General features: G+C 44.0%; 1 protein-coding gene across 7 annotated transcripts in view; it reads left to right on the top strand.

Moving 5' to 3' along the window:
* The window catches only part of LOC112258100 (rap guanine nucleotide exchange factor 6-like), a 127,975-nt gene extending 124,457 nt beyond the window's left edge, over window positions 1-3,518 (top strand). For all 7 annotated transcript variants that reach the window (XM_042327033.1, XM_042327032.1, XM_042327034.1 and 4 more), the window contains 3 exons: window positions 347-888; window positions 2,068-2,358; window positions 2,784-3,518. In XM_042327033.1, the coding sequence (XP_042182967.1) occupies window positions 347-888; window positions 2,068-2,358; window positions 2,784-2,806 (856 nt within the window). In that variant the 3' untranslated portion in view covers window positions 2,807-3,518. The remainder of the gene's footprint in view (window positions 1-346; window positions 889-2,067; window positions 2,359-2,783) is intronic.
* The last annotated feature ends 16,495 nt before the right edge of the window (window positions 3,519-20,013 follow it).

Raw genomic sequence — 20,013 nt, 5'->3', positions numbered from 1 at the left:
TTCAGTGAATGAAACGCTGTCTGGTTAATGAAAGAAAGGAGAGGAGCACAACTTTACCATATGGCGGGTACAGTGATAAAATCCTAGAAACACTTTGTGCTCTGCATTCTTGTGAGACTGAGAGGTATTGGGATGGAGGGAGGAGGCGACAGGACATATTACACAGGAATCGTTCACCTTGTTGCTTTGTCCTCCAAGGTGAGAGGAAATGAACTCTTGTTTACTCTTGCTTCCTTCTCTGTTTCATTGTGTTTTCTCTCCTGGTCAGTTATTGCTACTTGTTTTTCTGTTGGGTTCATCGTTCTTCTCTGTTTCATTGTGTTTCCTCCTCTCTCCTCCTGGTCAGTTCGTTGGCGCGGGGCCAGGTGATGCGGGGTTCCACCTTCACCTCCTCCACCTCCACAGAGGAGCTGACTCCCGACCACGTCTCCCTGGACAGTGTGGCCGACAGCGGGCGGGGCAGCTGGACCTCCTGCTCCTCCAACTCCCACGACAGCTTTCAGAGCTTGCCTGTCCCCCTGCTGGGCCGACCCCCCACCTGGGACCACCTAGTGCCTGGGGGTTTCCGCCACACCCAGCTAGCAGGGCCTATAGTGGAGGTTGAGGCTGGGCCGGCCTGGGTTGGGGTAGCGGGAGGACCGGGGGTGGGATCCGGGGGAGGAGAGGACGCCAAGAGGCTCTCCAGAGACAGTTCAGAGCTAAACCAATCACGGCAGAGCTGGGCCTCATCCTCCTCGCTGTCGGACACCTACGAGGGGAACTACGGCACCATCAAACGCCGCACTACCGAAGGCGTCTCCGTCGCCCCTGGGGAGAGCCCTGACGCACCCCAAAGCACAGATCCCGTCTACAAAATGGTCACCTCAAGCACAGAGAAAGGCCTCATAGGTGAGGGTCTTCTGTGTGTCTCTCCCATCAGCGCTACTGTGTTGTTGTGTTAGTGTAACTGAACCCCACTTGTGACGTGCTATGGGTGTGGTGTGTGTGGAGGAATGACAAAAGCAGATTCTGTTGATTTGGATGCACTTGCTGTGCCTGGCCACTAGTCTCAAATGCTTCTGTTTTTTCACTCATGCTGCGTGAGACTGTCGTTGGAAGTGCAGTACAGTGGGGTCCCCTGCTTGTGCTTCTGCTGTTTGCACAGCTGTAGTTTCATCATAAGCATGTACTATTACTCGCTCACATACTTAATTCTTCAGCTGGTCCATTATCTAACCTGTCAATCAGGCTTTTCCTGTTTCAGTAATCTTCTGTTAATGGAGCACAGTGTTCTGGTAATGGAGCGGAGACAGTGTTCTGTTAATGGAGCACAGTGTTCTGGTAATGGAGCAGAGAACCGAGATAATGGATACGTCCCAAATGGCACCCTATTCCCTAGATAGTGCACTACGTTTGACCAGAGTCCACTTGGGACAAGCCAATATATTGTCCTCTGACTGAATGGACAGAAGGATTAAAAAGAGAAGTGCAGTACTGTACAGTACGGGCCAAATCTGCTGCTGCCATTTATCTCACCCGCCATGCCTAAGTATCTCTTTATGTGAGTGGTTTAGTTGCTACATGGTGCTGGTGAAACATCTCATTGATTTATTTTCTCCATTTTTGTTTCTTTTCTCCCTCTTTCCCTTCCTCCCCCATTCATCCACCGTCACCCCCCCCTACCGTCTCCTCCCCCATTCATCCACCTACTCCTCCCCCATTCATCTACCGTCACACCCCCCTCCCGATTCATCCACCTTCTTCTCCCCCATTCATCCACCGTCACACCCCCTCCCGTCTCCTCCCCATTCATCCACTCCTCCCCCATTCATCACCCCCCTCCCCTTCTCCTCCCCCATTCATCCACTGTCACACCCCCTCCCGTCTCCTCCCCCATTCATCCACTGTCACACCCCCCCTCCCGTCTCCTCCCCCATTCATCCACTGTCACACCCCCCTCCCGTCTCCTCCCCCATTCATCCACCATCACCCTCCCCATTCATCCACCGGCACACCCCCTCCCGTCTCCTTCCCCATTCATCCACCGGCACACCCCCTCCCGTCTCCTTCCCCATTCCCGGCGGCCAGTGTACTGTGTAACCTCCCCCACCAAGGATGATAGGTACAGGGGGCCTCCCCCCACCCCTCCGGGATACCAGGGCCTCACCCTGGTCGATGGACAGGATGGAGCTCCCCTGCGACCGTCCCACTTGCGGCCACCCGACTATAGCGTGGCTCTGCAGAGGTCTAAGCTGCTACAGAGCCCCGGAGGTCTGGTGGAGGCCCGGAGACTAGGGGTGAACCTCCTCCACCACGAATCCCAGAGCCAGTCCCGGCCGGCCAGCGTCTGCCTTCAGGGCCTAGGGGATAGTGAGGATGGTACGTGGAGAACGACAGAGACCAGCCCCTGCCAAGGTTAACATGGAGGACTATAGCGCCGGCCATGTCGTACTAGACTAGACTAGCTAGTGATGCTGCTGGAGTGCTGTAGTTACTTTACTGTCAGAGTTGGGTTCCTGGCAGATGGTTCACCATTGAAGGGCTCAGATTTGGATGTACCTGGCCTACTGTTCATGCTATCTGTAATCTGAGTCTCAGCTTCTTGGTTCTTCTCTGTCTTATCAAAAATAGAAAAGAAGACGTCACAGTATAGAACGGTAGCATTTCTCATGTTTCTGGTCAAACTAGAGTGACACGATCTCATGCGAGTGTCTATGATATCGCTGTAAGATCCTCCTAGATTTTTGTCTGAAGTCATTGTTGTCAGTTCTGGGTTTAACTCTCTCCTCTCTGGTCTGTTGCAGATGAGCAGGTGTCAGCGGTGTAGAGCTGGCTGGACGCCTGAACGGACACTGCAGGCCGCTGGAGAGGGAGGGAGGGGTGGTCTAAGCTACAGCAGCTTCCTTGCTGCCTCTCCTCTGGGTTCACGCCCCTCTCTAGGCCCTCCCTGGCTCGGCTGACAGCTGCTCAATGCTAAACCAACGACGCCCCACAGAACTTGTACAATCATCTGTTTTACTCCATTTTAAAATTGGTTTAGAAGCTCCCACGTTTTTAGACTCCAACACCCCTGAAACATAACTGTATACAGACTGAGATGTGGTGTGACGTCGCGGCATATGGCTCAGGCGTTTGGGGACGCTGTGCTGAGGATGAAGAAGGGATGTACGATGCCCGCTGATGTCTTTTTTACAGTACCTCCATTTGCTTTTGTGCTCTCTTGTCCCAGGTGTTTTAAATGAGTTTTTCCTCAAGTCGTTGCTTGAAAGTGTTTTTTTTTTTGCCGTTTGCTTGAAGCTCTCTGTTTTTAAATGGCATGTGAACTCAAGTTATATGAGAATATCCAGGAAAGGAGAAAATCGGAACAATCATTTTTCTTCTCGTTAGTTGATGAAGCAGAGATCAAGCAGGCTGCAGAAACTCTCCACAAATACTTTTATTGTGAGGGGCAGTGAGTGAGTGAGTGAGTGAGTGAGGGGCAGTGAGTGAGTGAGTGAGGGGCAGTGAGTGAGTGAGTGAGTGAGGGGCAGTGAGTGAGTGAGGGGCAGTGAGTGAGTGAGTGAGGGGCAGTGAGTGAGTGAGTGAGGGGCAGTGAGTGAGTGAGTGAGGGGCAGTGAGTGAGTGAGGGGCAGTGAGTGAGTGAGGGGCAGTGAGTGAGTGAGGGGCAGTGAGTGAGTGGAAGTGGGTGAGGGCAAGTGAGTGAGTGAGGTGAGTGCGCGTCTCATGCCATTGTGTATGAGGCACCCTCATCCATTGAGGCTCTCTCTCTTGTTAACTCTTGTGTGTTGTGAACCCACAGTAACATGAGGTACTTTAGTGTCATGCTGCCACGTCTATGTTTAATAAATTGTTTTATAAGTTGTTTTTAATGAGTTGACGAACAAAAAGGCTCACTGCTGTAAAATAGCACAACATGTTACTTTATTGCAGTACAGTAAAACAATGTATTAGCACTGTACAAACATTAGAGTTGGCAAGCGTTAAATGCTAGGCATGCAGCCAAAAGCCCAAGTTGTTTACAAAGATGCTTACAAACTTGTTTACAGTGTTTGTTTGTTTGTTAGACTAACAGTTGTCTATTAAATTACAGGCTAAAATGTAAAAACATGACGATTTCAGGTTAATTTGACATGTAAATTCTTTTTGTATGCGATAGGAATATGTGGATGCAGCATAAACAACACATTTGTTGTGTTTTTGTTTTGTTTTAATGTACCTCTTCCGTCTTGGCTATTAAGTGTGTGATCTATCCCATTCTTGTTTAACCGTCAGGGCAACAAAAGAAAAAGCAACGCTCGTCAAGGCAAAATGTATTTAAACGCCAGGTTTGCAATGCGTCTACATTCCTAGTTCAAAATATAGCTACACTTTGGAAAAAGAGTACATTTTGTAGGGTATTTTAAAGAATTTGCTTTCATTGTTTGTTCTTATTGCAAGCGAAGGCTAATTGTTTGTACAGTCTGAACAGGTTTTACCCTCTAGGGTTGAGGGTTAAACCTCAGAATGGTATTGTAATTATGGATATAACTGGAGTTTCTCATTTAGATCCATTTTCTTTGGCTGTTTGTACGTGATGCTTGTTTCAGTTTTATTTGCCGTACAAAGACTTGAAAATATTAATGGCGATATATACCGTGCGTATATAAATGTATACATATATTTTTGGTTCGTCATAAATGAATGTTACTGATCATGTATAGATGAACAGAGAGTCCTCTATAAAGACTATTTTTAATATTTTGTTATAATGAAATCCAAGATTGTGATTCCCCCTTTTCTGTCATTGGGCAGGAATCTTTTAAGGATTTTTTTCTCTCCCTCTCTTTGTTTTGCTGCCATCTCTGTATATATCTATTTGCTGCTTTGTTTTTGATTTGACTCCTTCTGATACGTTGTTGTATAGGTGTTATTGTATGTATTGACTCTGCCACCCTCACCAGGTTCATTGCAATCACTGCCTCCTTGCCTCACACACCTCGGCCTGCGTCCCAAATAGCACCCTATTCCTTATATAGTACATTACTTTTGACCAGGGCTGTAGTGTACTAAATTTGACACAAAAGTAGTGTACTATGTAGGTAACAGAGTGCCATTTGAGATGCAACCCTCCTGACTGAGGGCTTCTGGGTAATTTTGGACAGGCACGTTGCCTATGGCACGCAGATGGACCCAGGTCCATCACTGGCTGTTGCCTAGTTGCCTTCTGCGCTGAAAGAGTTCCCCTGAACATGCCCTAAGCCCCTGCCACCTGCCCCTAAGTAGCCCACACACTGTGAGCAGGGTCACTTTCTGGAGGGGACAACATTCAGTTTCTCAGATAGAGATGTCAGGTGCAGAGCTGACAGTATTCCCTTGTCTACATGATAAAGAAGCACGTCTGTTCTTCATAATATATTTCTATCTGGGGGTTCTGTGATGTTGCATCCCACTGAGTGTAACCAGGAGCAGAGCTTTTATCAGTGTCTGCTGCTTTCACACAACTGTGGTAACATCCTCTCTTCCTCAGCGCTGATATCCCTACCCATGTCCCTACAGAGCTGGAGGGTTCGATCATAGAATTCCATTCACCTTTGCACATTCCTCCTCAGAATCCTATAAACAATACAGCACCTACTGCAGTATCATTGTTCACCATCACCTTTGAAGGGAAATCAGAAAAATAGATATACATCTACACTGAGTATACCAAACATTAGGAACACCTTCCTAAAATAGCCCCCCCCCCCTTGCATTCAGAACAGCCTCAATTCATTCGGTCATGATGGACTCTACAAGGTGTAGAAAGCATTCCACAGGGACGCTGGCCCATGTTGACTCCAATGCTTCCACAAGTTGTCTGGGTGTCCTTTGGGTGATGGACCATCCTTGATACACACAGGAAACTGTTGAGCGTGAAAAACCCAGCAGCGTTGCAGTTCTTGATAACAACCGGTGGCACCTACTGCCCTACCCCATTCAAAGGCACTTAAAACACACACTAGCCACGTCTCAAAGCGTAAAAATCCTTTCACTCGTCTCCTCCCCTTCTTTTACATGGATTAAAGTGGTTTTAAAAAGTGGTATCAATAAGGGATCGTACCTTTCACCTGGATTCACCTGTTCAGTCTGTGTCATGGAAGGAGCAGGTGTTCATGTTTTGTATACTCAGTGTATATGGGGATATTCCCTCATTTTAAATAAATTGCCTTATTTAAGTATACAGCTGTAGAACTGCGTAAACTTCAAGACATTTGCTTTACCGTAGACTAGAGAAGTCATCCATTTTTGTCGATGGATGATGATATTGTTCTGACTTGTGTTTTCCCTCTGACTGTGTGGCTTGCCTCTGCATGGCCCGGCTCACTGTGCTCCTCTCTCTGCCATTCAGGTCAGCTGGTCATATTGATCAGGGAACACTTTATTGATTGATGCCAAACCCTACCAATCCTCTGTTTACCCACTACTAGGCTGAGAAATAGCATGTCGTGCACATAGGGAAACTAAAACACCCCCTGCAGTCAATTAGAACAGTTTTGCTTTGAAACGGCGCCTTCTCAATCAGTACGTTCAGTTTACCTGTGTCGAGATTCGATTGGCTGATCACATTCACCATTGCCGACAGTACTCTGTCCAAGAACTTTATATCGGAATTATATTTTCCCTGCATTCAGTTGAATCCACTCCCAATGTTATTATAATTCAACCTGTACTATAATCATAACAGTTTTTGGGGCTAAAGCCAATCCCACTCCAGATAGAAGCGATTATGTCACGTTAGTAGGAATTCAACCAAAAGCTAATTCCTGTAAGGTTGCCCCTGACAACACTGTGGCTTTCTCCGTAGGCGTTATTAAATAAACTGCTCGCTAACCGCTGGCTTCTGGTTCTGTCATATTACCTGGAATGCAATAAGTGAGATGTGAAATGATTATTATGTAACTCAACAAAATATAGGCATTTAGCAGAACTGCACAATTGTAAGCTTAACTGTAGCAATTTTACTGCACAGTGTCGGTTACAAAGATATGATTTGGTCTGTGGCTTCTTTGGTTGACACTTTTCATAGCTGTTGTAACTTGTGTCTTTTAGAAAGACAATTATTTGCTTGTATGCTTTTTTTGTTGTATTTTTACCAGTGATTGTAAATACTTATTATATTTTTGTTTAAGAGAATGTTTAAAAAGCAAAAGTTAATTTTATTTCTCCAAGTCTACTGACATGAATTTGGACAATAATAAACTGTTAAACGTTGTACTTTTGTCTGTTTGCACCCTGCAATGTATAGCTAATTAAGTGTATGGAAATAATGTGAGCAGCTCACTCTCACCCTTTAGCCTCCTATTCAATCACGTCTGCTTTGAATATTACTCCTAATCAATGCATCGTTTACTCTGTTCAGAGATGTCATTTTGATGTTTGGTATTACAGCATCTAATCTATATTATTCTAATGAGAAAAACAGATACGCTCACATCAATGTTGTTATAGTATTTACACGGAGAAAGGCAAACACCAGTGTTTGGAAATCGTCCCTCTTTTTCAAAATGGGCCCCCTCCTGCAATGCTTAATATCTGTTTGGATCAGGTGTTGAGCTGGGAGAAAATCATTTGGAGCGCATGCTGTTTTCAAGGGCAGTCATTTTTTAAATTTAGTTTAAGTCATTCACGGTTTATTGCCTGAGTCAGAGGGAGAGGCAAGGCGTGTGTGTGGCTCGCTGTGCTCAGTGTTAGTCACACAAGTTGTATTAGTCGTATGTACGGGATACACATAGTATACATCATTCCATCTCGACAATGCAACAACAAGAAATAAAAGATAAGTATACGAACTTAAAGTAAACAGCAGTAGAATAGAATAAACATTTTAGTGTGTGTGTGTGTGTGTAGCATGAGTGGAACACCTTCCTAATATTTAGTTGCACCCCCTTTTGCCCTCAGAACAGCCTCAATTCGTCAGGGTATGGACTCTACAAGGCATCGAAAGCGTTCCACAGGGATGCTGGCCCATGTTGACTCCAATGCTTCCCAGATGTCCTTTGGGTGGTGGACCGTTCTTACTACACACTGGAAACAAGCACGTCTGTTCTACATAATATCTTTCTATCTGGTTCTGTGATGTTGCATCCCACTGAGCTCAACCAGGAGCAGAGCTTTTATCAGTGTCTAATGCTTTCACACAACTGTGGCAACATCCTCTCTTCCTCAGCGCTGATATCCCTACCCATGTCCCTACAGAGCTGGATGGTTCGATCATAGAATTAGAATGATATTGAATGGTTCTATTCCACTCACACATTCCTCTTCAGAATCCTATAAACAATACAGCACCTACTGCAGTATCATTGTTCACCATCACCTTGGAAGAGAAATCTGACAAATAGATATACATCTACACTGAGTATACCAAGCATTAGGAACACCTTCCTAAAATAGCCCCCCTCCCCTTTTAACCTCAGAACAGCCTCAATTCATTCGGTCATGATGGACTCTACAAGGTGTCGAAAGCATTCCACAGGGATGCTGGTCCATGTTGACTCCAATGCTTCCCACAGTTGAATCAAGTTGGCAGAATATCTTTTGCGTGGTGAACTATTCTTGATACACAGGAAACAGTTGAGTGTGAAAAACTCAGGAGCGTTGCAGTTCTTGACACTCAAACCAGTGAGCCTGGCACTTACTACCATACCCCTTTCAAAGGGACTTAAATCTTTTGTCTTGCCCATTAACCCTCTGAATGGCACACATGCACAATCCATGTCTCAAGGCTTAAAAATCCTTTAACCTGTTTCCTCCCCTTCATTTACACTGATTGAAGAGGATTTAGCAGGTGATGTCAATAAGGGATTATAGCTTTCACCTGGATTCACCTGGTCAGTCTATGTCATGGAAAGAGCAGGTGTTCCTAATGTTCTGTACACTCAGTGTGGGTGTGTGCATGTGTGGAGAATCAGAGCAGGTGGTCACTCCAGTTCAAGTGTTCAGCAGTCTGATGGCTTGTATATGATAACAGGCTCAGAGAGTTTCTATCAGACCTCATGCTCCGATACCGTCTGCCCAACGGTAAGGGAGAGAACAGCTCGTGTCTGGGGTGTGTGGGGTCTTTGATGATGCTGCATGCCTTCCTCATGCACCGTTTCAAGTTGATGTCCTGGATGGGTGGGAGCACCATCCCAGTGGTGTACTGGGCTGTCTTCACCACCCACTGGAGGGCCTTGCAATTCCCATACCAGGCCGTGATACAACCGGTCAGGACGCTCTTGATGGTGCAGCAGTAGTATTTGGAGAGGACTGGAGGAGGCATGCCGAATTTCTTCAGCCACCTTAGGAAGTAGAGACGCTGTTGCGCCCTCTTAACAAGAGCGGGGGTGTTGTTGGTCAATAACAAGTCTGACTCTCTTTACTGCAGTCCCATTGATCGGAGTATGTTCCCTCCTTTGCTTCCTGAAATCAACAATCAACTCCTTTGTTTTGCTGACAATGAGGGAGAGGTTGTTGACCTGGTACCACAATGCCAGTTCTTTTACCTCCCTATAGGCTGACCCGTCGATGGTTATCAGGCCTACAACCGTGGTGTTGTCAGCGAACTTGATGATGGAGTTGGTATCGTGCAAAGCTTTGCAGTTGTGGGTGAACAGGGAGTACAGCAGAGGACTGAGGACACAACCCTGGGGAGCCCCTGTGTTAAGAGTCAGTGTAGAGCCTGGTGGAAGGTGCTATAGGAGAATGGGCTCATTGTAATGGCTGGAATGGAATTAATGGAATGTAGTCAAACGTGCTTTCCATTAGTTTGATACCGTTCCATTTAGTCCATTCAAGACATTATAATGAGCCCGTGCTCCTATAGGTCCTCCAACCAGTCTCCACTAATGTGGAGGAGGTGTTGTTGCCAATCCTCACAGCCTGTGGTCTGCCCGTCAGGAGGTCCAGGATCCATATGCCGAGGGCGGTGTCAAGACCCAGGGCTCTGAGCTTGGTGTCGAGCTTGGAGGGGACGATAGTGTTGAACGCTGAACTGTAGTCCATGAACAGCATTCTCACATACAGTACCAGTCAAGTTTGGACACACCTACTCATTCAAGGGTTTTTATTTATTTGTACTATTTTCTACATTGTATAATAATAGTGAAGAAAACTATGAAATAACACATATGGAATCATGTAACCAAAAAAGTGTTAAATCAAAATGTATTTGGATTTAAAGTAGCCACCCTTTCTATTGAGGACAGCTTTGTGCATTGGCATTCTCTCAATCAGCTTCACCTGGAATAATTTTCCAAAGGTCTTGAAGGAGTTCCAAAATATGCTGAGCACTTGTTGGCTGCTTTGACTTCACACTGCGTTCCAACTCATCCCAAACCATCTCAATTGGGTTGAGGTTGGGTGATTGTAGAGGCCAGGTCATCTGATGCAGCACTCCATCACTCTCCTTCTTGGTCAAATAGTTCTTACACAGCCTGGAGGTGTGTTGGGTCATTGTCCTGTTGAAAAACAAATGATAGTATCACTAAGTGCAAACCAGACAGGATGTCATATCGCTGCAGAATGCTGTGGTAGCCATACTGGTCGAAGTAAATCACAGACAGTGTCACCAGCAAAGCACCATCACACCTCCTCCTCCATGCTTCACGGTGGGAACCACACACGTGGAGATCATCCTGTTCACCTACTCTGCGTCTCACAAAGACACGATGGTTGGAACCAAAAATCTCACATTTGGACTCATCAGACCAAAGGACAGATTTCTACCGGTCTAATGTCCATTGCTCGTGTTTCTTGGCCCAAGTAAGTCTCTTATTATTATTTGTGTCCTTTAGTAGTCCATGAAGCCCTGATTCATCCAGTCTCCTCTGAACAGTTGACGTTGAGATGTGTCTGTTACTTGAACTCTGAAGCATTTAATTTATCCTCTGCAGCAGACTGATTGTTCGGATTGACTGACCTTCGTGTCTTAAAGTAATGATGGACTGTAATTTCTCTTTGCTTATTTGAGCTGTTCTTGGACCATGTCCATAATATGGACTTGGTCCTTTACCAAATAGGGCTGTCTTCTATACCACCCCTACCTTGTCACAACACAACTGATTGGCTCAAACGCATTCCAGGTGACTACCTCATGATTCTGTTTGAGAGAATGCCGAGAGTGTGCAAAGCTGTCATCAAGGTGAAGGGTGGCTACTTTGAAGAATCTCAAATATAAAAATAAAAAAATTGTTTTGCTTTACACGTTTTTGGTTAGTACATGATTCAATATGTGTTATGTCATAGTTATGTCTTCACTATTATTCTACAATGTAGAAAATAGTAAAAAATAAAGAAAAACCCTTGAATGAGCAGGTGTGTCCAAACTTTTGACTGGTACTGCAGGTGTTCATCTTGTCCAGATGTCTTACACCCATGTGAATAGAGATGGAAACGGCATCTTCTGTGGATCTGTTGGAGCCGTAGGCAAAATGGAGTGGGTCCAGTGTGCCTGGCATGCTGGCCTTAATGTGGGCCTTGACCAGCTTCTCGAAGCACTTCACGATGACTGAGGTGAGTGCTTTGGGATGATAGTAATTTGGGCATGTCACCTTGTTTTTCTTGGGCACTGGGACGATAGTGTTCTCCTTAAAGCAGGTGGGGACTATAGCCTGGGACAGGGACATGTCCGAGAAGATGCCTGCCAGCTTGTCAGCACACAATCTGAGGACAGAGCCAGGGATGCTATCTCGGCCGGCAGGCTTTTTGAGTATTCTATTCTGAGAGTTTTCCTCATGTCAGCCTTGGAGAGTGAAAACACAAGGTCATCCGGAGCAGCGACGGTGTTCCTGGATGGCTCAGTATTCTTCTGCCTCGAAGCGAGCATAGAATTTGTTAAGCTAGTCTGGGAGGGAGGTTTTTGGTGGGCACCGCACAGATGGATTTGCCTTTGTAGTCTCTAAGTCCTTTCCACCCGCGAAGCGAGTCTTGAGTTTTCGAACATCAATTCAAGTTTGAGTCTGTATTTGTCTTTTTGAGGCCTTTAATGGATTTGCAGAACTTGCCTTGCCTTGTATGTGTCACGTGCCACCGAGTCATCAGGGTTCGTTCTGCTGACATCGAATTGTACGAATATCGCAGCTCATCCAGAGTTTTTGGTTGGGTTATGTTGGGATTGTGGATACGTCATCAACACATTTCCTAATGATGCCTGTGACTGACTATGTATATTCCTCAATGTTGATTGATGAGTCTGGGGTGCATGAATCTTTGAACATATTCCAATCAGTATTCTCAAAACAATGTTGGAGCATTGAGTCTGCCTTTGTCCAGCGCCTCACTATTCGCTGTGTTGGTGGCTACCGGCATGTTAAGCAGCACATTCAAAGGATGGAGTTCACAGAGAATTGATCAGAACAGGGAGTAAAAGTTCACATCCCAGTTGAGTTGGTTGGAAATGATTCCCTGAAAATTACACACAAAAATGAATTATACATCAAAAGTTTAACTTTGTCTCTCTGAGTTACGTTGGGAAGTGGAGGGAAAATCACATATACCAGCCTTACATGGCTAAAGATTTTTGTTATTTTCACAGATTGTGATTTATCTTTAATGCTCTTAAATAATAACTTCATCATTTAATATCCATAATAATCTAACTTGTGATATATGGCTGTCTGGCCAATGGCTTGTGTAGATATTTTAGTAGATGGTGGTGTAGCTAGAGTGTAGACTAGATGGACAGACCCAGCACTAGGATAAAGTCATATCAAAATCAAATTCTATTTTTTTCACATGCTTGGTAAACTACAGGTGTGGACTAACAGTGAAATGCTTATTTACGGGCCCTTCCCTACAATGCAGAGAGACATAAAATAAACAAATAATTGAAAGTAAAACACATAATGAAAATACAAATAATAATAGATCCACAATGAGTAATGAAAACGTGGCTAGATATATGTAGTTACTCCACAATACTAACATAATTGATATAGTTAAAAGAAGGAAGCCTGTAGTGCCTTGAGGTCGGAGGCTGAGCAGTTGCCATACCAGGCGGTGATGCAACCGGTCAGGATGCTCTTGATGGTGCAGCTGTAGAAACTTTTGAGGATCTGAGGACCCATGGCAAATCTTTTCAGTCTCCTGAAGGGAAATATATGTTGTGCCTGCTTCACGACTGTCTTGTTCTGTTTGGACCATGATAATTTGTTGGTGATGTGGACACCAAGGAACTTAAAGCTCTCAACCTGCTCCAATACAGCCATGTTGATGAGAATGGGGGCGTGCTTGTCCCTCCTTTTCCTGTAGTCCATGGTCATCTCCTTTGTCTTGATCATGTTGAGATAACGTTGTTATTTTGGCACCACTCTGCCAGGTCTCTGACCTCCTCCATATAGGCTGTCTCATCATTGTCGGTGATCAGGCTATGTTGTGTCTTCGGCAAACTGAATGATGGTGTTGGAGTCATGCTTGGCCATGCATTCATGGGTGAACAGGAAGTACAGAAGGGGACTGAGAATGCACCCTTGAGGGGCCCATGTGTTGAGGATCAGCGTGGCAGATGTGTTGTTACCTACCTTTACCACCTGGGCGCGGCCCGTCAGGAAGTCCAGGATCCAGTTGCAGAGGGAGGTGTTTAGTCCCAGGGTCCTTAGCTTATTGATGAGCTTTGAGGGCACTATGGTGTTGACTGCTGAGCTGTAGTCAATGAATAGCAATCTCACATAGGTGTTCATTTTGTCCAGGTGGGAAAGGGCAATGTGGAGTGCAATAGAGATTGTGTCATCAGTGGATCTCTTGGGGCGGAATCAGCGTGGCGGATTTGCTGTTGCCTACTCTCGCCACCTGGGGGAGTCCCGTCAGGAAGTCCAGGATCCTTTAAGGGGGCAGTTGAAATCGGTGATGGGGCCACATTTTTTTAGGAGTTCTTGCATTGGAATAATATTGAATTATTGTTTAACATAATGTTTAAATACCAAGACTCTGAGACCATTGATTAAGTGCTTTTGATGTGACAGGTTGACGTGAAATCTCAGCTGCAATGTATCAGCACAATGGACAGCGCCCTGAGCAAGGTTGTTTTGGTAGAGAATATAGGCTACAAGATAAGATAATTCACCTATTACAAACAGCCTATGAGAATGCAGCTTTACACACAGCTGTCTTACCAAAATAATGTAAACTAAATGCTGAAAGTAGTAGCCTAGTTATTCATGCATGAACAAAAACACTGAATAGCAGTTTGGCTTAGAATACCGACACAACTGAGAAATGCGACCGAATGAATGCAAACAGAACAAAACAGCGGTACCAAGTACTGTAGGCCTAGTAAACAAAACATCTGATTGATAAAGGCACGGCACAAGGCATGACACAATCTATATTTAGGCTACATTAACAGTAAACAAAAGGTGAATGGAGATCCAAAACAGCCTGTCGCCTACTACAGTGCGATGCAGCCATGCACAGCTGTCATGCCAATTAAATAGGCCTATAGGTCCGCTTTAAAAATGAGGTGCTCATGAGTTCAGCAACACGTTTTGAAATGGCACGATACACTTCAATTAAACAATGACAGCCTAATATGAACACGTTTCCAATACGTACAGTTCCACTTACAACCACGAACACCATGATAGAATGTATCTATTTCTATGATGAAACGTACTGATATGTAGTTATGCCCAGTTAACCCTCATTTGGGTTCTTGCATTGGAATTACGGTTCAAGTCGGAAGTTTACATACACTTTAGCAAAATTCATTTAAACTCAGTTTTTCACAATTCCTGACATTTAATCACAGTAAAAATGCCCTGTTTTAGGCCAGTTAGGATCACCACTTTATTTAAGAATGTGAAATGTCAGAATAATGGTAGAGAGGATTATTTATTTCAGCTTTTATTTCTTTCATCATATTCCCAGAGGGTCAGAAGTTTATATACACTCAATTAGCATTTGGTAGCATTGCCTTTAAATTGTTTAACTTGGGTCAAACGTTTTGGGTAGCCTTCCACAAGCTTCCCACAATAAATTGGTTGGATTTTGTCCCATTCCTCCTGACAGAGCTGGTGTAAGTGAGTCAGGTTTGTAGGACTCCTTGCTCGAACACACTTTTTCAGTTCTGCCTACACATTTTCTATGGGATTAAGATCAGGGCTTTGTGATGGCCACTCCAATACCTTGACTTTGTTGTCCTTAAGCCATTTTGCCAAAACTTTGGAAATATGCTTGGGGTTATTGTCCATTTCGACGACCTGTTTAAGACCAAGCTTTAACTTCCTGACTGATGTCTTGAGATGTTGCTTCAATATATCCACATACTTTTCCTCCCTCATGATGTGTAGATCATGATGATCTATTTTGTGAAGTGCACCAGTCCCTCCTACAGCAAAGCACCCCCACACCATGATGCTGCCACCCCCGTACTTCACGGTTAGGATGGTGTTCTTTGGCTTGCAAGCCTCCCACTTTTTCCTCCAAACCTAACGATGGTCATTATTTCTATTTTTGTTTCATCAGACCAGAGGACATTTCTCCAAAACGTACAATCTTTGTCCCCATGTGCAGTGTGCAGATTGATTTGCACTTCTCGCACCAAAGTGCGTTCATTTCTAGGGGACGGAACGTGTCTCCTTCCTGAGCGGTATGACGGCTGCATGGTCCCATGGTGCTTATATTTGTGTACTATTGTTTGTACAGATGAACGTGGTACCTTCAGGCATTTGGAAATTGCTCCCAAGGATGAACCAGACTTGTGGAGGTCTACAATTTTCTTTCCGAGGTTTTGGTTGATTTATTTAGATTTTCCCATGATGTCAAGCAAAGAGGTCTGAGTTTGAAGGTAGGCCTTGAAATACATCAACAGGTACACCTCCAATTGACTCAAATGATGTCAATTAGCCTATCAGAAGCTTCTAAAGCCATGACATAATTTTCTGGAATATTCCAAGCTGTTTGAAGGCACAGTCAACTTAGTGTATGTAAACTTCTGACCCAATGGAATTGTGATACAGTGAATTATAAGTGAAATATTCTGTCTGTAAACGTAGATGTTCTAACCGACTTGCCAAAACTATAGTTTGTTAACAAGAAATTGTGTACACATATTTTGTTATATACACGTTACAGCAGGTGCAGTGAAATTAAGCAACATTAGAATGAGCAATGTCAGAGGAAAGGATATAAATACATGCAATGTAGAAAATACAAAAAATATAGAAAAACCCTGGAATGACGAGACGTGTCCAAACTTTTGACTGGTACTGTAAGCACAACCCCCACCTGTGGACGTCGGGCCCTCATACCACCCTCATGGAGTCTGTTTCTGACCGTTTGAGCAGACACATGCACATTTGTGGCCTGCTGGAGGTCATTTTGCAGGGCTCTGGCAGTGCTCCTCCTGCTCCTCCTTGCACAAAGGCGGAGGTAGCGGTCCTGCTGCTGGGTTGTTGGCCTCCTCCACGTCTCCTGATGTACTGGCCTGTCTCCTGGTAGCGCCTCCATGCTCTGGACACTACGCTGACAGACACAGCAAACCTTCTTGCCACAGCTCGCATTGATGTGCCATCCTGGATGAGCTGCACTACCTGAGGCACTTGTGTGGGTTGTAGACTCCGTCACATGCTACCACTAGAGTGAAAGTTCCGCCAGCATTCAAGTGACCAAAACATCAGCCAGGAAGCATAGGAACTGAGAAGTGGTCTGTGGTCACCACCTGCAGAACCACTCCTTTATTGGGGGTGTCTTGCTAATTGCCTATAATTTCCACCTGTTGTCTATTCCATTTGCCCAACAGAATGTGAAATGTATTGTCAATCAGTGTTGCTTCCTAAGTGGACAGTTTGATTTCACAGACGTGTGATTGACTTGGAGTTACATTGTGTTGTTTAAGTGTTCCCTTTATTTTTTTGAGCAGTGTATATTTATATCCTGGCCTCCGACATTGCTCGTTCTAATGTATATGATGGTGTGTATAGACTGAATAAAAGGTATTTACAGCAGTAGTACATATGAGGTGTGTAAAACAATATGTAAACATTATTAAAGTGGCCAGTGTTCAATGACATTGTACATAGGGCAGTTCGCAGTCTCTAATGTGCAGGGTAGAGTACCGGGTGGTAGCCGGCTAGTAACAGTGACTACGTTCAGGGCAGGGTACTGGGCGGAGGCCAACAGTCTGACAGTAGTCTAACAGTCTGATGACCTGGAGATGGAAGCTGTTTTTCAGTGTCTCGGTCCCAGCTTTGATGCATCTGTACTGTCTCTGCCTTTTAGATAGTAATGGGGTGAACGGGCCGTGGCTCAGGTGGCTGAGGTCCTTGATGATCTTCTTGGCTTTTCTGTGACCCAATGTCACACCTCAGCTTCTTGATGCTCTCCAATACACTGTGGACCACTTTGACTCCAGTGTAAAGTTACGTTGCTTTTTGACTGGAGTCATTTGTTTGGAGGATTGGGAACATTTGAACTTTTTTGCTATTTTTATAGAGGGACATAAAACAGTTTCAACTGAGAGGGCTAAGACCACCTTTTTGCTCCCTCATGGAGCCGGGCCCAGGGATGGAGTTGGGTTGGAGGCTCATCGACGTAGCCGCTCCTCTCTATGTCCTTCTGCCTCTCCGCTGCGTGTTGAGAGCGGTTGTATGAAACAGTCAAGCAAAGCCCTTAACTTCTATTCAGTTCGACTCGCCATAAATTTGGTGTCTGCACTGTACATTACTTCCTTACTTACAGATTTACCTGACCCCCACCCCCCATCATTTCCTTTCCTAAAGATGAAATGCATGTTTAGGTTCCACCTCCGAAGAATGGCAAAGGCCACTTACAGATGTTCACAAATTGGGTATGGGAATTTCCACGTGGAGTTGATAAACGTCCCGAAATAAGGGCACTGACGGCCGTCAGTGTAACTAGCTAACATGCTGACCTTATTTTAGCAACACGCATGCCCCGTCCACCTCAGGATCTGTCTTCTTCAGCCACCTATTTCCTGTGTTTGAGGGGTGCAAAATCCACTTGTCACTTAAATCTCACCGAATTGATTGCTTTAATTTGACACCTGCAACCCATTCATACTCTTGCTTGTGCCTTTAGTTTTTTCCCCCGTTAATGTTACGACCACGGAAATGTTTGTATTGACCTGTCAAACACACCCCGGAAATGGGACCAATGGAATACATTGTCTGTCAGTTGAATCTATAAGAATGCTAAAGCTTCATCGGGAAATTCACATCACAAGAAGGAGAAGAATTGAAAAAAGGTCATATTTAGTACAGTTGAAATGTTTGCAAATTAGACGTGCTGAAATGAAAGCCACTCCTGAAAATGAACACTCTGATTGTAGTGATATTCTGTGTGATCTTAGAGCCAAGCGTGTTGATTTTTAATTTGAGGGTATCCTGCTATTGACATACCTGTAGAATTATGCAAAAGAACGTGACAACAACAGTAATCAATGAGGCAGTCTAAACTGCACAGGTGAGTGCTGGTAAGGTAGACAGAGCAAGTGTTTGGTGGTTGAAGCCCTGTTCCGCCCCTTTATGTTAAGTTATTCATATATGCAAATACACCCGTGTATTTACGGAAATTAGGCACGTATTATTATTTATTTTAACACAACATACTGTATAAAAAAATACCTGATACAATAAGAAAATGTATATGTGTCTGATAAACGACTAAAATAGAAATGCAATGTGAGTGCATTCTAAAAATAAATAAATACATTTGGCAAATTGAATACCTGAATTCCCACACAAAAAAATCCCTGAACTCCATTGATTATTTGTCCGTACCAGTAAAATATTTTGTGCTTTAATTCAGTCAATATCTGACGGATTATAAATAAATGATCTTCATTGTCCAACTGTTGTATTTATTAGAATTGTTTTTAAAACATTTTAACAATTGAAATGACCGTTGCTACTTATCTAGATAGCTAGCTATCTTGCTAACCTTATCTAGCTAGCTAATGTTATGTTGTTGCTGTTTTTTTTTACTACACTGTTTTCAAAATATTAGCCGGCTGGATGTGGAGCTAGATTTGTCATAAGCATTGATTTAGGGAAAACTTTGCCACAGATGGAACCCACTGGCCTGTCTTTGACTTTGCCATCTATTGTTATCTCAAGTTTTGTCATCTTTCCATAAATTGCGGCCACAAATCCCCTATAGAAATAGTTTGAAAAAAAATAAGATTACGCTCAGGTAATATGTATAACTATAGGAAGATAGCTGATATGCGCTGATATTTTCTACATTGCAATGAACACAGTGCAACCTTTGGTAGGCTGCAGACAGGCTTTGGCTGCGGTAGAGCAAAACAAGGAAGACTGTGCTCATGGTTCTCACGGGGAAGTGAAATGATAGGCTACAATGACTTTGCTCATGGTCATGCACGCCGCAAATGACATGGAACTATAAGTTCCTTGAATTTTATTTTGCTGGCGTCTTTTCATTATCTGGATCGACACTTGTAGTTTCTAGCTAACGTTACACCAATCAAAGCAGTGGAGCGTGTAGTGAAGCAAAACTTTAGTGGTCAAAACCATTCATCTTGGAGCGGGTTTGCAAAATGCTATCGTATCACGCAATTATACCACTTATAACGTTGTCCTATTATTAATACAACCTGGCTCTGAAATAAGTCAAAATTGACAAATTATCCAATGGATTATGAACATGTTCTGGTGTTATTATTTTATTTCTGGTAAATATGGAAAACTAGTCATTTTAATTAACATTTACATATTTGGCGTTACTCATCTCATTTGTATATGCTGTATTCTATTCTACTGTATCTTAGTCTATGCCGCTCTTATGTTGCTCATCCATATATTTATATATTCTTAATAACATTCCTTTACTTTGATTTGTGTGTATTGTTGTGAAATTGTTAGATCTTACTTGTTAGATAGTACTGCAGAGTTGGAGCTAGAAGCACATGCATTTCAATACACCTACCATAACATCTGCTAAACATGTGTATGTGACCAATGAATGTGATTTGATAAATAAATAAATAGAAATTCTCAATGGCTCAGGCGGCAAGTGGACACAAGGCGGTTTGGTTCAGCTTAGTCACAAATCGGAATA

Source organism: Oncorhynchus tshawytscha, linkage group LG09 (genome assembly GCF_018296145.1).
Source record: "Oncorhynchus tshawytscha isolate Ot180627B linkage group LG09, Otsh_v2.0, whole genome shotgun sequence".
In the NCBI taxonomy this organism is placed as follows: Eukaryota; Metazoa; Chordata; class Actinopteri; order Salmoniformes; family Salmonidae; genus Oncorhynchus; species Oncorhynchus tshawytscha.
Note: the sequence above shows the minus strand (reverse complement) of the source record. Positions and strands in the feature narration are given on the sequence as shown.